The sequence below is a fragment of the Nothoprocta perdicaria genome, unplaced genomic scaffold (genome assembly GCF_003342845.1).
Source record: "Nothoprocta perdicaria isolate Ctin4 unplaced genomic scaffold, notPer1 scaffold_43, whole genome shotgun sequence".
Lineage (NCBI taxonomy): Eukaryota > Metazoa > Chordata > Aves > Tinamiformes > Tinamidae > Nothoprocta > Nothoprocta perdicaria.
This window is the reverse complement of record NW_020455677.1, coordinates 2,502,552-2,519,193: the sequence shown is the minus strand read 5'-3', so window position 1 is coordinate 2,519,193 and position 16,642 is coordinate 2,502,552. Positions and strand designations below refer to the sequence as shown.

The 16,642-nt window shown below is 39.7% G+C and overlaps 1 protein-coding gene across 1 annotated transcript in view; it reads right to left on the bottom strand.

The window, feature by feature from the left end:
* Window positions 1-2,628: 2,628 nt before the first annotated feature.
* The window catches only part of PPM1B (protein phosphatase, Mg2+/Mn2+ dependent 1B), a 32,523-nt gene continuing 18,509 nt past the window's right edge, over window positions 2,629-16,642 (bottom strand). Inside the window, exons 4-6 of the mRNA XM_026046228.1 lie at window positions 15,808-15,919; window positions 11,999-12,056; window positions 2,629-4,483 (exon numbers count right to left, since the gene is read on the bottom strand). Of these exons, the coding sequence (XP_025902013.1) occupies window positions 4,454-4,483; window positions 11,999-12,056; window positions 15,808-15,919 (200 nt within the window). The 3' untranslated portion in view covers window positions 2,629-4,453. The remainder of the gene's footprint in view (window positions 4,484-11,998; window positions 12,057-15,807; window positions 15,920-16,642) is intronic.

Sequence of the window (16,642 nt, the reverse complement as noted above, 5' to 3'; positions counted from 1 at the left end):
GATGGTATGCACAAAACGCAGCTAAGCCGGATCTTTACAGCAACAGTTCAAATACAGGAGAGCAGGACAAGATGGGACATTAAGTGGAGAGATAAGATGCTGCAAAGATTCATGAGGTGCCATGTGGAGTTTCAGCTGTGTAAACTACAGACTACTTACCTGGATTACACCACAACTCAGTGATTAGCTGCTTTCTTATGCTTTTCTTAAATTGCCTTTGTCACTGGCAGCATCCAATATTACTGTCCACTTGCCCCAGTGGAGCTACCTCCCTCCAACTTATTTGAAAAGATAAAAGTTTCATCAGACAATTCCTAAACAGGGAAGCTGCTGTTTAGCCCAATACAACCCACATTAGTTAACAGATTACAAAACAAAAACAAAAAAAMCACCTTTTTGCAAGAACACACTTAACACCCAAGACCAGGCAGCTACAACTTGGTTTTTGCTTCAGCATTTGTGTTTGAAATACTGGGTTGTTATATTCATTCATCTACTAGTGCAAGCAATCCTTTTCAGAACACAGGAGGCAGAAACTGAGAAGATTTTTATTTTATTTTCTTGAAATTCCCTCATTTTTCACACSATTTTAGTCAGATGTCCTTATGGACTCATTCCATGTGTCTCACAGCTTACAGTTATTTTTGCCATAGGGTAAAATGAAAAACATCTAATTAGTTGCCAGCCACATAAGTCTTCAAAGCGGATCTTCATACCAATCAGTGCTGTAGCTTACACTGGTATTGATTTAGGTGGAGACTCTCTGTTACCATTCATGACCATCAGAAAGTCTTTGAGAAGAAAAAACTACCTGTGTGACCTCAACCACTCCCAACTTCCTACCGATTTTACTGCAATCAGGCTGCCAGTATGAGAAGTTCACAGCTGACTTAAACATCTGGTCCCCTTGATATGTGGTATCGAGCAGCACCTCGTCACCAGTATTCAGGATGGCGTACCTTGGAGAGCTGACACCTATGTAAGTATATAATTCTTCTTGCTCACTCCTTTGCTTTGCCTAAGCAGCAGCTTCATCAGCTCACACACCAGAGGCATAAAAAGCAGGGCTGTTTCAGCCCAGAGCTGCAGAGGTTTCCMTGTAGGCTGAAGTACACAAGAAGATTCATTCTCTAAGTGGAGCTTATCATTGTACTTAACATTTCACATAAACTGCTCAAAGAAGGCCAAGACCACAATACTTATATTTACATTCATTTCTTTATTTCTCTTCATTTACCATGGTTAAAGAGGATCAGTTCCCAAGAAATAAAATCAAATCTTCATCTTGATCAAGATTACCAGTAAGCAGATGTGAGAACGAGATTTCATCCCTAGTACAGGAGAACTCAAAATGAAGGAAAAAAATTAGCAAGCTGAATTTGGACATGCCGGAGATGACAGGCAGAAGTGGCACTACCCAGTCTCTCAGYATTCTCCAAAAATCCTTTTATATTAGTTCCAAGCTGGTGATATAATTAAGAAAATGTGACTTTTAAAAGAAATGTTAACAGGCATACAAATAAAACACACAAACAACTTTTAATCAAACATCTCTGATTTCTCACACTAAGAACAGAACATCAAAATGCACATTTTGGTTTTCCCCCAGCCTGCTGACACCTGAGCCTGCAGCACCTGGGTGACACTAACACCATTCTCAGTACCCTGAACATACCCAGTGGATATAAYGAATGAGAAGTTGTGCTGCTTTGGAGGGAGGACAGAAAGAAGAGAAAGAGGAGGTCTCCATGTACTTTTATAGTGTACTGTGCAGCTTGTGGTTCTACCTCTTTGAAAAAGCTACATATGTGCTTCACTTGTATGTAAGTGCAAAGGCTTCCATTTTGGGCAGCCTATCCACATTACTTAAAAAAAGTATGTAAAATATATATGAAAATAAATGGAGCCTATGGAGCACAGGCAATCTCATTATAACGGAATAAGGTACTAAAACTGGCAGTTCACGAGGGAAACATGCAGGGACTATGTTGTGCAAGCAGCTCCAAAAGAGTTTTAAGAGCAGCAAGACACTTCTCAGAAGACTGACCACCAGGCTTTCCTACAGACTGTTAATACACCCAATCCATAACACTATATATATATATATATATATATATGCATATATTCAGAGAGGTTATTACCATGCAACATCAGTAGTATGAAAAGCTTGTTTTCCTTCCCACAGATAAATAATTCCACTAATAAAATCAAGATAAGTGTCAATATGACAGTACTCCTGTTAAAATATTTATATCTAAAACTACATATAACAGCAAAGCTTTAAAAACCTCAGATCTTTAAGGAACTGAAATAATGAATTTCATCTGAGTATTTTCAATAAACTTTTTCCCAAAGCTGGAATAATTCCAGTTCCAGCTGACCTGGGATAGATTCACCGTGGCRAGATGTAGGTGCTCCTTACATGCTCTGCCTCCAGCTGAGACACCTGCTTGGAGATTTTGGGCTTACTGTGACCCAGAACTCTGCTCCTGATACCATGAAAACAAACCCATCAACACACTATGAAGGAAGCACCACCTTGTCAGTGGCATTTGCGTACCTTTGGACACAACACACTTCATTTTCTTGATAAATCCTTGTCAATAAAATATAAAGCATATCACACTGTTTTAGCAATCCTTTATTGAAGATAACAAGTTGGTTATGTTCACTGTATTGTATGAAACATCACAATATCATACTGGGAAGGTACTATCAGTACAGGGTTGGACCAGAGCGGACAGTCTGAACAATAAACCATTTTGCATTCTTCATTCCCTAGCTTTTAACAACCCCAAAATAAAACAGTAAAGGGACAAATACCTGTTAACATCATCATTTAGAACACTTTAACTTACAAGGCTAAAATCTAATGAATAAATAAAATATACTGTGGCAATAATCCTCTCTAGACCAAAAAAAAAAAAAAAAAGGAAAAAGAAGATCAGAGATACACAGTGAATCAAAATGATTGGGAAAGCTGGTCTTAGGCACCAGTATGAAAGAGCATGTGGTTTTTACAGACTCACCATGGGGATAAAGTTACAGAAAAAATACCATGAATTCCATTTCACACAAAACCAGTTGATGACTGTCATTAGCTTAAAACTACACACAAGGGCAATTACATCCTCGCTGAAACACAGTTTAAACAAATAGGAAAATGTTTACAAGGCATCCACAGCATGTAAATCATGTACAGATGGATACATTCATTGTTTCCCCTCCCCAATAGCTTTTATTTTAGATAAATACTTTACTCTTCTCCATTTTCAGCATTTACTGGACTCATTACATGCACAACTCAAAGAAGTCAGAAAAAAAGTCAAGGTTATTGCAAAAATAGAATTAAACTAAGAATCTTCAAGTACCTTACATGACAGCCACTCTGTACCATGCCCATTGCTTATAAAATGAAAGGTCATTGAACCCATGAAAATATCTCTAATATTTTCTTAATTTAAAATAGATAATTTTAAGTGTATTTATAGTAATCTCAAAGTGATAATTTGAACTTTGAAAATAATGCAAACAATTAAAAATTATACCCATATTACACAAGACTTTCGTCTGTATCTTAAGCCGAGAAAAAAAAAAAATCAAGAAACTATAGAAAACCACATATAGAACAAAAAATCACAATTTACATTATAATAAAGGCAAATTTTCAGCATTTTTAAAAAACCTGCAGCTGTGAGAGATGTCAAAGCAAGTCACTAATAGCTATAAATTCATCAGTTTGGTTTTAAAAGATTTTCTCTAGCAAGAGTTTAAGGGTGTGTTGTACACATGCGTAAAATTCTTACTGTTTTTAGATGCCTAGAATCTTCATATATTATTGCCAAATACACTTATCTTCAAGCAAGCAGTAGGCAACATATCACAATTTGGACACCGCAGGGAAACCTAACGGTCTGGTAATACAGGTAAAACTGGAGAAAAAAATTAAAAAAAAAATTAAAAAAATACACATCTGATAGCATATTGCCCAATTGAAATTACTTCCAAGCCACAGAGCTGCAAAGCCTTCCAACTCGGTAAAAGTGAAGTCACGTCTCATACAATTACTTGCACTCTGTCATGCTTATATGCTGTAAATCTCATTAAGTCATAGTGTGTCTTCAGAGCACAACTACCATCCCATGCACCTCAGGTACATACACTGATCTGCTGAATCCTTCCTTCCTTCCTTGCTCTTTAGGGCCAAAGTTCATTACAGATGTAATCAGTATGCCTGAGGCTGGTAAAAATACTGTAGTACAGGCAATGCTAAGAGTGGCAATATCAGAAAACACAAAAATGAACAAATGATGGAAAATTCTATTCTCTTTCTGCCCATTTCACAAAAAGTTGGAAATCCACCAGAATTTTTCCCTTGTATTGAAGAAAACTGATTTAAAAGTTTTTTTTTTCCCCCTTTCAGAATCAAAAGCATTTTAGCAGATTTGTAAGGCTACCACGGATCTTCTAGATCTCCAGCACCCTACAGGAAAAGAAGAGGAGAAATATTACTACTCACCAAAACAAATGGTAACATTTTGTTGCATTTTGGATTTAACTGGTACAATTAAGTAGAACACTTAAGTATGATAGATGACAAATTCTTCTTTTCACAATTTCCCCCTTCCATGCATAAAAACTCTTTATTACTCAGCTTCAGGAGGGAATTCACTTTCATAAAACATGAACCCAGTAGAGCTATTATATTATAAAGATTTAAAAACAAATACTACCTAAAATTTAATTGAATCATAGCTATCAAATGATATTGGTACAGAATGTGGGGGAATGGGGGAGGAATCTGTGAAATACTACAAAATTCAACCCTTAAAAGATATTCTTTATTCACAAGAGATTCCCACAGGATTATTTTCATTAAGGCAGTGAACTTTGCATCTATTCAGAATAATAAGATTTTTTTGTGCTTGTGTTGGAATAAGAACTGCAATTATCACATGGCACAAGAACTCCAGAATTAGCTTATTAGCAGATTAGTTAACTACCACTGAAAATTCTCAGCATTATCACTAACCTCCCCAAATGCTTATGCACACGTGTCAAACACCACAAGATAGGAAAAAGACTCGGAAGAAAGAAACCTCGGATAGACTACCCAGTTCATTCATTTGTTTTGCTCATGTTTAACTTGCAACTGAGAAAAAAAATGCCCAAATACAGGATTAATGATGAATGTGTCAAAYCCCAAACTACCGAATACCTTTAGAAGCTAGTGACTATCATGAGGAGTTTGTATCAAAGGCTATGAAAAGTTCCAAGCCATGGCAAGATGATAGCAAAATGTTTATTAAGCTGTTTAAAAGACTCCATGGGCATCCAGGTATTATTCCACAGCATATTCTTTATTTTCACTTAAACACAAGTTATTAGAACTTGACACTAGGTACTAATTCTAAGTACATTTTCATTTCTGGATATAGGTTAAGCTACAACCTGAAAAGTAACAAGAAAACAGTTCTATAAAAACAAGTATTTGTGATAAACAGCGGATACAATCTAAATGGAAAGAATCCTCACATTTAACGAAGAGTAAGGAATTTAACTTAAGGTGCGATAGTTGTAGTCATTCTAGTCGTAACAAACTCTACACAATTCAACCACAAACATGCACAACGTAGCTTATGATGCTGGGGAAAAGGAGTGTAACATTTGCATAATTCAACCAATATGCACAAAATACGTAGGTTTAAAATGTGAATTACTTTACAATTAGCAAACATGTACTGTCAAAATTAAGAAACTTCTTACAAAAAAGGGAGTTTCAAAATTTATTTTTTGCATCAGCATGTTAGATTCCCGTGAAACCCACAAGAGGGTTTAAAACCTCCCAGATCTGCCGAGCAGGCAGTTAACTTCTCCCTGCTACACAGCATAACATGCAGTCACTATAATATACAAAAGTTCCTGAACTTTTGAGGGAAAAAAAGAAAGTCTGACATGAACAATCTGTAGAGAGAGCCGGGAGCGAAAACAGAGGGGCCTCTGGGGGCCAAGCGCGGCGGGGAGGGCGGTAGGGGCGTCGCGGGCCCGCGCAGCCCTCATGGGCGCTAGCCTAACGGCCGTCAGGGGCGCGCGCGTAACGGCCCTCACGCCCGCGCGCCTAACGGCCGTCAGGGGCGCGCGCGTTAACGGCCGTCAGGGGCGCTCGCCGCTCGTGTCGCGCGGGGCCGAGCGGCGGGGCGAGCTCTGCGCGGCGGCAGCGGGGCCGCTCGCCGCCTCCGCGGGGCTGTCGGGCCGGCGGGCAGCGCTTCCCGCGCCGCCGGCGGCGGTGGATGCGGCGGCCGGGTCGGCGGCGCCCTCTTCTCCCTGCAGCTTAGCTAGCCTGTAACTAGTCAGCATCTCTTCCAGGAGGTGGCGGTAGTTGCCCCTATGATTAATTCTCATCTGCCTCAGCGCTTCCACCAATTTCCCCTGCGTTCCGCTTGCCTCCGCTTCGCCGGGGTCCTTGTTTCAAGATTTAAGACCCCAAAAAAATCAGTAGTTAAACTAGGATATTTTAGAAAGACATTTAAAAAACATTTTTTTTTTCTGGTTGAAGAAATATCAGTGTTGTCATACTTACATATAAAAACACCTTATTAGCAACACACACCTTATGAAATAAACACGGATGATGCGCATTTTTTAAAACATGATTTAAAAAGAATGATGCTTATTGAAACAGCGTCGCAACCGTTTCAATTTACTCTGTGTCGACCGGCACCCGCTCCCCATCAGCTCCATGCTGGCTGCAAGCGCCTCTCAGTGCGTAGAGCTGGTGTCCTCCCCGCAACRGTGCTCGCTTGCCAGGCCAGCCGGTGGAAAACGCCAACATTTAAACTTGTTTTGACAGCAGGTGAATGTTTCAGCTGACGTTTTGCAAGGCCTACACAACGCTGCTGCCAACACTTGGTTCAAGCATCGTGGCCCAAGGGCTCCGTGAACATTCCCTGCACGTTGAAGGGCCAATCTTTGTGTCCACCAAAGGGACACGCAGTTACCTACCAGYACCTGCAGCGGGTGTGTGTGAACCCAGTAACGGACTGTTTCAGTACCAGAAGTATCTATCCCATGGAAAAAACAACTTACAGGATACCTAAGGTTGAGCTCAAATTTAGTGACGTATGACTGAAAGCCTGAACACCGAGCACAGGTGAAGGAACCGAGGGCTCCTCTGGAAACCTCCTGTTTGGTAACAAACCAAAGTAACTGGAAGTCAGAAGAATTTTTTGTTGGTTTGCACCAAGCAGGCTTATGTCTCTGTTACAGTGCTCTGAGACTGATGCCAGGTATTTTTACTTTAGAGTGCTAAAGCTAGGCTGTCACTCAGAGAACAGTACACCTTAAATTATTAATATCTAGCAAGTTATCAAGCTAGACAGATAAGGCTGGATCCTTGGAAGCTGGCAGTTTTTGCGGTACATTAGAGGCAAAATCCAGACTGCCTTCTTCTCATGCTGACCTCATTTTATTGTCATCTACTGCAGAAACTTGAAAGGCTACAAGCAGTTCAATCTCTCCTTCGCAAGCTCAACAGTAGCATTAAGATAGTACCTCGGGATCACAAAAATWGCAGACGCTATAAAGTTGATGGAGTAGAAGCACCAAGACTATTCAGCACAGTTTAAGCTTGGTGGGGGAACAACCTTACCCCAAACAAGAAGATTACTTGATACAACGCTACTCCATAAACCTGAATTTACTGCATAATGATGTATGTACATAACTCTGGTATGGTTTCCTGATCCCTGYCTCCCATTTACTGGCATTTTTAAATTCTGATAGATCTTCAAGAGCTCACTGAACAGAAGTAAAAAAGTAATTTAAGGATGTCTCTTGAGTATAAACTCAGTAAAAACTCAGAATATCATAATGAGCTGTGTCTTATTTCTTAAGATTCGGACAAGAAGCGCTACTTATTTGTCTAGTAAATATTTAACAAACCAGCAGGGCTGAAGCCTACCAGGTTTTAAAGTCCAGAGAGCCTCTAGGTTCCATAGTCCCTCTCCCTCAACAGCCCTGCTCTGAGGTTAGCATGAGAAAATGTACACCCTAACCCCCCTACACACACAATTACACAAGATCCACATCTTTCCAAAACCCTTTTGGCAGACCAAGGCAAATGCTTTACACCTGCTCAGYGCGGTGCAGTAAAAGGTAACACGAGGGCCACAGAGCCCCTAAGGAAGCCCAGCACTGTGCCAGAGCGCGCCGGTATGGAGCATTCCCGAGGGCGAAGCACACGGCCTGCTCGCTCCATGCCCCTCTCATGCTCACCTGTCTCCTCTTCCTGCTGTCTCCCTCCAAGTGGCACAGGAGGAGGGCAGGAACTGCCTCTGTTATATGCCACGCACTACATTTTTATACATATTATTACATGSATTTCTCACTAATGATCTGTGCCTAATATAGAAAAGGTTCCCCTCAAGCCCCTGAGGCCAACAAGGAGTATTCTCCTAGCTAGCATTTGCCTTCCCCCCTGCCCTACTTCAGCTTATTGCTGCTAATTACTAGGGGTGGAGGGGAAATACCTGTAGCAGTCCTTAATTAACAGGACCCAATTTAGCCAGAGAACTGTATTAGCAAAAGCCAGAAAATAAGTCTCCATCAAGACACTCAAAACACAAACCTGGCTTTAAACAAATGCCATTGAAATTGGTAACAAAAACTTGAACTTTGTTCCTCACGTTTAAAGCTACAGATACTTCTCAGYAGCCCAYGCGACCTAGAAATAGAGCCACTGGAAAACAYGCAATTCTTCTAACAACGGTCTACTTCTGAATTTTAAGGGGAACAATTCACTTGGCAGTATCATAATAGTACAAGAGTAGTAACTATTAGCTACAAATAAATTATTTCACATTCCAGAGAGATGAAAACACCCAACCCCCAAAACACAAGAGATTTCTGTATGGCCACAGAGGCACTCATAACGAAACAGAAGTCAGTACATTTACTCCAACAGTCCCCCTAAGGAACCACTGTCAAAGCTGCTGCAGGGGAGCCCAGCGCTGGGCTCACTGCAGCCCTGCAGTTATTTAAGAACTTTTACTGCAGCCAGCCACTTTACACAGTATCTACTTACTTCAACGATATGCTACAAAGATTTTCAGATAGTAAACGCAAAACAAAATATATCTGAAAAATAGAGGTTGCTCCAAGAATTACTGGCTCTGATGGGGAAATCAAAGCTAAGCAAAAATTAAGTCAGGCACAATGCTAACCAAAACCTTTATGGTGCTGAGTAAAAATGAACCTAATGTAGAAAGAGATACTGTCCTGGTGCTGATTTAAATGCTTCCCAGGAGCCAGACTGCCAGGCTGTTAGGCTCCAGTTCCCAGTTACTTAAGGTAACAGCTCCTAAGAGTTTGTAATGTTCCTGCTAAAAACTATATCCTTTTTAATAGGAAGTTGAGCTGGCTGGTGGTRAAGGTAAGTCTTGGGGTGGGGATGCCTCTGCATGTGGACATAGGTGCTCTTTTTTTTAACCCACATTCATTCATATTTTAACATTTAGTAACATTGTTTTATCAATGCAATAAAGAAGAAAAGGATTTTTAACTTTACAGGAAATCATCATCAAGATGATGAATCAAATCACATCAAATCATTAAGACGACTGTCACATGCAGGCTTCTGGGTTAGTAAGACAGCATTATGTAAGGTAACCTCTTTTAAAAGAATGCATTCATTGCTTAGCCATATAACAGAAGAGATTCTCATGTGCAAGGGAGCACACACCTTCATGCTCTGCAGACTTCCAATCTGCCTCCAGCCTGTATTTTTGATATAAAGCCCTGCTCCAGCTTCATACTATTTTATAACAGGAAAATTACACTTACATTTCAATTTCATTTCTAAGTGTCATCACTAGGATATGCTGCATTTCCTTCCTACCTTTGCTTCCTATTTAAAAGTGAGATGTGTAGCAACAGCAGTGCAACATGTGGACGTTATGAAGAGCTTGGTATTGAGCAACGGAGCATCATCCTGTCCTTGCTTCCTCTTCCTGCCCTCCTGGCCTATTCATGTCAAAAACCCTAAGCTCACCCCCTGGAACTAAGGRCCAAACAAGACCAAGAGGCAGCCAGGTTGGCATCACCTTGGGGGATAAGGCTCCCTGGATGGATTCATCTCCCCTTATCAGAGAGGGAGGTAACTCCCCTGCTGCAAAGGGGCAGGAGGAGGAACTGCACCCAGGGCCAGCATCCAAGGCCAGCACTCTCCCTCAACCTCAGGGTCACTGAGGATATAACACAGTAAAGGGACYGACTGGTGAAAAGCACCATTCTGGAAGAGAAAATTCAAGTGTACTTAACTTCAGATCTCTATAGACAATGATTTAGAYCACTATCAAGTTTTGCACCAAACTGACCAAAGGCAAATGGACTGCTCACATTTCAGAAGAAACAGAAAACACAACAAAATGCTGCTTGTTTCTGATTGCAACAGTTATAAGATCAAAGTTACATTCCTGTGCATGCATTTTACTGACTTATTTAATCCAGATACCTCATTTTATTAAATCATAATGGATGATGTGCAAAAATATCCTGAGTGTATCCAGTACCTCCTCAAAATTATACTGTATGTTAAGATTTTAGCAAGCTTGCATAGCTATCTAGAAATAAATTTGGACTTAGAAAAAAATCTGCCACAAGCTAACTATGAAATATGACGAAAGTAAAGCTTTTTCTTGAAAAGCTTTAAATGGATGCTATAATCTTCAAACAATTCACTTTTCCCTGTGAAAGCAGGAACAAAGTTCCTGCTAAATGTGACCAAGGAAAATAGACTGATGAAGGCCAAGAGTTTTCTAAAGGGCAAAGGAAGCTGAAAAGAGAGAAATTTTGCAGATACAAAGCTGAAGGGTCTGGCTTGTTTTTTGGTACTGTTGCATAGCTCAAAAAAAGTTAAATGAACAGTGTATACTCTGTCACTCCTGGACTAAAAGCCAAAAAGGTACAAATCTTAACCTCTCCTACCCAAAACCTATCCAAAATAGTGAGACAACCTCTCTTTCTCCACCATAGCAGAATAGCTGAAATAAATACACAGCTTTAACATTTGAGAATCAACAAAATAATCAAGAGGAAAGGGAACACTGTGAGGACACAAGAGGATCAGCAGTAAGACCGTGCACCTTGAAATTGTGAATATGTAACAATTTTTTTCAAAAGTATTTCAAGAACACAAGCTGACATCTCCCAACAACCAATGAGAAAGAATTTACCAGTAGATGCATAGTACCTTCATGGATTAGTGGGTGCAAGGGTTTTTTTTTTTTTTAAACATACATATATATATATAAATGTAATTACTACTGCTGTGAACACCAGTTATTAATAAACTTTAAGATAAACCCCATAATCAGGCTTAAGTGATAGTAAAACATTTCAACATAAAAGAACACATTTCATTTTTAAACTCAACTTATTAAAAAACAGAAAAATAGATAAAAAACATTTTAGAAATCAGAAATGAAATGAACCCAAAGCATCCATCAACACTGGCCTTAGACCATTATACATAGTATATGTAAAGATAATAAAACCTTGAAAAAAAGTAGTCAGTGTCATCTAGTATATTCAGTGAATACATCTTGTAGGTGTATAGAAGCCAACAGGAGATGTGTTGTTGTGTTGTTTGATCTGTTCTATGATATTATGGCTGCTATCCAGTAATCCACAGGCGAAGAATGACTATGACCAGAACTTTTAACAAGAATAAACTRTCATTTAAAGAACTCTACACAGATTTGACAGAAAAGCAGTAATCTACTAGTAAAAAAGTCTCTCAGAACCGAGTACCACTGAAGTGTGCTGTCTGTTTGAAATGCAGATAATTTAGGGTGCAAGAAAGCTCAAGATAAACTCCGTGCTACGATACACAACTCATGGTTATATTTTACTGGCAATGAGGTGCTATTTTGCTTGAAGTATGAAACTCTTTTGGTGTTCTCACTAACAAATAAGCATAGCAATCAAAATTGGAACTTACCCCCTCATTGTCTCTGTGTGGATTCAGCCTACTGTACACAGCTTCAATAATATTACGCCTAAAAAGAGAAGTTTCAAGAAGTTTGAGCACAATGATCAAGGTTTTCAAAACATTCAGATCTTCTGCCTTTAACTTGCCAATTAAGATGATGAAATCCACCATCACATCACAGTCTCCACTCACTTTCGGTACGTTTGAGGATTTAAAACATAAATTGAGACTTGTGAAGACTAAACAAGGTAAAACATTCTCTTAACTTCTGCCTTCCCCTTCCCACTGTTTATCCCTTTKCACCTTTGAAATTACAGCTGCAYAGTCAATTTTTTTTTGCCAAGATTAATGTTTAAAACTATTTTGCTTATTGCAACAAAGTCACTGCAATTAGCTGTTCTTYTTATCACATTTCTTGATATGAAATTTAAAGACACTGTTTATTGGTTTTATTAGAGACAGTCTACTACTTGCCTTTGAACATCTGAGGTGTGTTTTTCCAGTACCTATAGTTTTGGGGCATATAGCCCAACATCTATTCACACGGTAGACACTAAAACCCAAACACCATTAGCTAGATTTCTTTTGGCAGCATCATACAAGAGTGCCATCATAAATGGCAAGCAGGATAAACAAGATGAAAAAATAAAAAAGAAAAAGAAACAAAATTGGGGAAGATGGGAGAGGGAAGTCTGCAAACATACAGACACTCACAACCCAAATAAAAGTATTTACAAGAAAGTAAATCTTCTTTCTTCAAGATATCAGTATAAGCAGATCCCTCATCCTTCCCTCTTTGAACATATGAGAAGATTTTAAAACTTCAAGTTTTCTGGAAGAGTGTTGCTTTGAAAAAGAGTAACTGGTCATCTAGAGTCCAAGTGAAATCCCACTTGGTTGTTCGACAGATAACAACTGCAAGACAAGCATCAACACCGAAAAAGTGCAGAACATTTTAAGAGGAAGTAACAGGACAATAAATACAATTTAATGCAATTTAATTCTATACAAGAGATGTGAGGAGGTGCAGTGCTTAACTCACATACTAAGTGATGGGCTCCAAGGCAAGCACGCTAGGCTCTGAAGTAAGATTTTGGAGCTACCACACACTTTCCATGAAGACTTGGGCATAACAATAACCAAAAAGGTGAATCAGAATCTGCCAACTAGGAATTAACAGAAYAAGTGCCCTGGTGCTCAACATCTTTGACACAGCACACAAGTTACGTTCCTGCCCCTTCTAATCAAAGCRGGAACTGGAAAAAAGCTAAGAGAAAAGATGGCAAATATGACCTAACACATTAGTGACAGTTTCCATAAAGAGGGACAGCTACCTGAACTGGGAATCTTGAATATGAAAGAGGCCAAACTATAAAAAGAAGTAACAGTGAATAAGTACTTCCTATTACCTCTTCTTAACAAAGAGAAGGARGACCTCAGATGAAGTCAGTAGGTGAAATGCTTAAAAACAAGCAGGGATAGCTCTTGATACAACGGAAATTTTGCCATAGGACACTAAGGATGATTGAAGCTTGGTCTATTCCAGAGTCAGACACATCTAAGCAGCAGATGAAAGTGCCTCCATAGGACACTGGGTTCTGTTATACTGAACAGATACGCCCCACAGTTAACTTGGTAATGACACTGGGAGAAGTAAATTCTGATGTAAAAAGCCTRAAGAACACAGGTTCTCCAAGTGTATGTCAACCAAAGCCAAAGTTTAAAGAAAAGAACGCCTAGAACAGTTGGCATGGGATTGATCAAGACTGAAGGATGATTTTCTTTGAGCAAGAGAAAATGAATCTTTATACAAAAGATAAAGAGAGGGCTCCCTCTAGATAAATGCATATATAATGATGATGGACAGAAACAATAGTGACTAGTTGTCTGCACTATGYAAAACAGTGGAACCTCATATTAACCTAACACACATCTGTGGGACAGTACAATAAGGCTGATACAGAAGCAGCCAGCAGAGAGCCAGTGCAGAGGTTTTTAAAAATACTTAAAGCTCCAGCCTCTYGGAAATTTTCCCATCTTGGCCATTCATTGCACTTTCCTTTCTTTGTACAGCCCATTTCTTTGCATTTTCCCTTAAAGGAGAACTCTGCAGCAAGGTTTTAAGGGCAAGTTTAACGACCAAATAACAGAGAGGCTCAGAATTTTTGCTGTCTTCTTCAACAAGGATCCTTCTTCCTGTAGCATTTGAAGTTACAGCGGAATATGAGCCAGGCCACAAGTCTGTCCCTGAAGAGTCAGCTTCGTTTAGAAGAGTARCAAACCACAATCCAGTGACCAAAACAGAACTGACACTTCTAGATCTCCTGTCTCACAAAATGAGCACCACTGGCTTCTCCAAGTGAGACACTCAAGGGCAGCAGAGAATGCCGAAGGAATGGAGGCAGCTCAGAGGCTGCTATGTCTCCGAGGCTTGCAAACATACTCTGGTCAAGGTAACATCACAGGTGTTTCTCCAGCTCACATAGAAGTCAGGTGCAACTATAATTGGTACTAAAAACTGGGATATCAGCCAGACATACTCTCTTCTGCTGTTCACGTCAGGTTCTGAGAGTTCAGATGCAAGGACAAACAATAYAAATTAATCTTATTACTCTGATAACATCACAGGACAAAGGTCTCAATACTAAGTGAACTCTTAATTATATCTCTCTTACYAGGACAAAAGTTTAAAATTACAGTAGATGTTTTGGGGTTGTGTAGTCTTGCTTCTTCAGAACTTCCATTCAGGAACTTAATCCTCAAGCTAAGTAAACCTATCACTGTGGCTCTATTYGAAGTCTGAAGACAAAGTAGTTCACCCATATGAAGTGATACTCTCTTAASAGAGTAAGAGCAAGAGGCGGAGATGCTCTAAGTCATTTAAAAGCTGGAAGGGACTAAAAAGAACAGGCTCTCCACAGCTTCTCTGAAGGCCTCGTGTACACACAAATGCAGAGAAAGGCCCAGAAGAGTACAAGCTCTTTGGAGGCTAGAGAATGCAGCACAGAAAGCAGTGCTTAACATGCACACACAAGAGCACTCAGAGGGCAGGACTTCAGCTTTTCTGAAGAAAAATTTCCCACAAACAAACAAAAAAACCACCCAGAGGGTTCCAGAATTAGGTAAGCGTGGCCTGTACCTAAAGACAATGATGGATTTCTATTCAAAGAACCTTAGGTTAAAACACACTCATCAAGTCCGAAATCCTGTTCGCTGAAATTCTTAAATTATAGGTTGTTAAAATATTACCATTAGGCTCCTCCAAAAAGTACTATTTCTAACCTAGAGCACTCAATTTGAGTTTTAAGATATATATCCCAGTTTTTAATATTTCTTCTTCTCTAGCCTTCAGTTTGCAACTAAATAAGACAAAAGTAATTTTCCATGACAATATCAACTAGGCAAATGGGCACTGATCCAAAAATATAATGGACACTGGAGCGGAGGAGAGCAGAAGCATGACATTGTCTAAACTGATACTTTGATATGATCCCTATTACATTATTGCATTATTGCTAGGCCTTTACAAATGAAAGGGAGAAAAAAAAAAGAAACCAAAACCTTCCCTCACCAAATTATCTTTTTAAATGGCCATATGGAAAGAATAAACTAGTACTTAATGTACCAGAACATGATCAATCTGTTTTTCTTACCATTTGAGAAGGAATGGCAGAAAGAGTTGCACAAAACATTAAAGTGAGCTTAAAATACAGACAAGCAGCAGCGTTGGAGTTCACCTATTACACTGAGAACATTTAAATAAAAGTATTTAATTCAATAAACAAAACAGTTACAAGTAATTTCAGTTCTGTACTCACTTGCCAGCTAAACCACCTCCTGGTGGTAAATTAGGGATATTCTCCGCAGATAAAATGCGAATGACATGAGCAAGATCAGGCATTCCTTCTTCACCCGATTTTTCCATAATTTCTAATTTAAAAAGAGAAGAGATCCTCAGATTACTTAAAAACGTCTTTGCCCTTAGACACTAAAACACAAGATACTACCACATATTACATAGAGACATCAGATAAAAAAAGTTGCATATGAACAGGAGAACATTCTTTACATTACAGTTAACGTCACCTGCATGGTTCAACMACTGCTCAAACCCACCGCCTACCTTTCCGGGATGCTTCTAGCCACTCTAAGGAACTAACAATCAGACCAGCAGCTGGATAAAACATTCTGGAGACAGCAGCATCTTCTCTTCCAGAAAGGTGACAGCTCAGAGCCTGTTTCAAGCACCTTCCCATTGCACTGCAGCATGTACTGACAAGTCACGTGCCAGAAAGCCAGTGCTTCCCAGAAACTCACTGGCACGCTGCATTAYGAGTAACATCTCCAAGCCTCAAGGTCCTGGATCTCCAGGGAGTAAACAGCAGCCCTCACATGCAGTGCAGACAGGCTTGGTTAGCAGCTCACTGTCTCTCCAGGGGCCGAGGCACAACACGGCACTGTCACAACCGGTCATTGACAACACAGTTGTCTCTTTTSCAAGTAGAAGTTCACTTTTTCTACAGCCCAAATTTCTTTACTACCACATAAGATTTTCTGTAGTGTAGGTGTATGAAGCAGAAGAACTGCTTTGACAATCAAGTTGATCTTCACGTGTTCTTACTCATCAAAGCTGGTGTAAGGCAACCGAGTTCT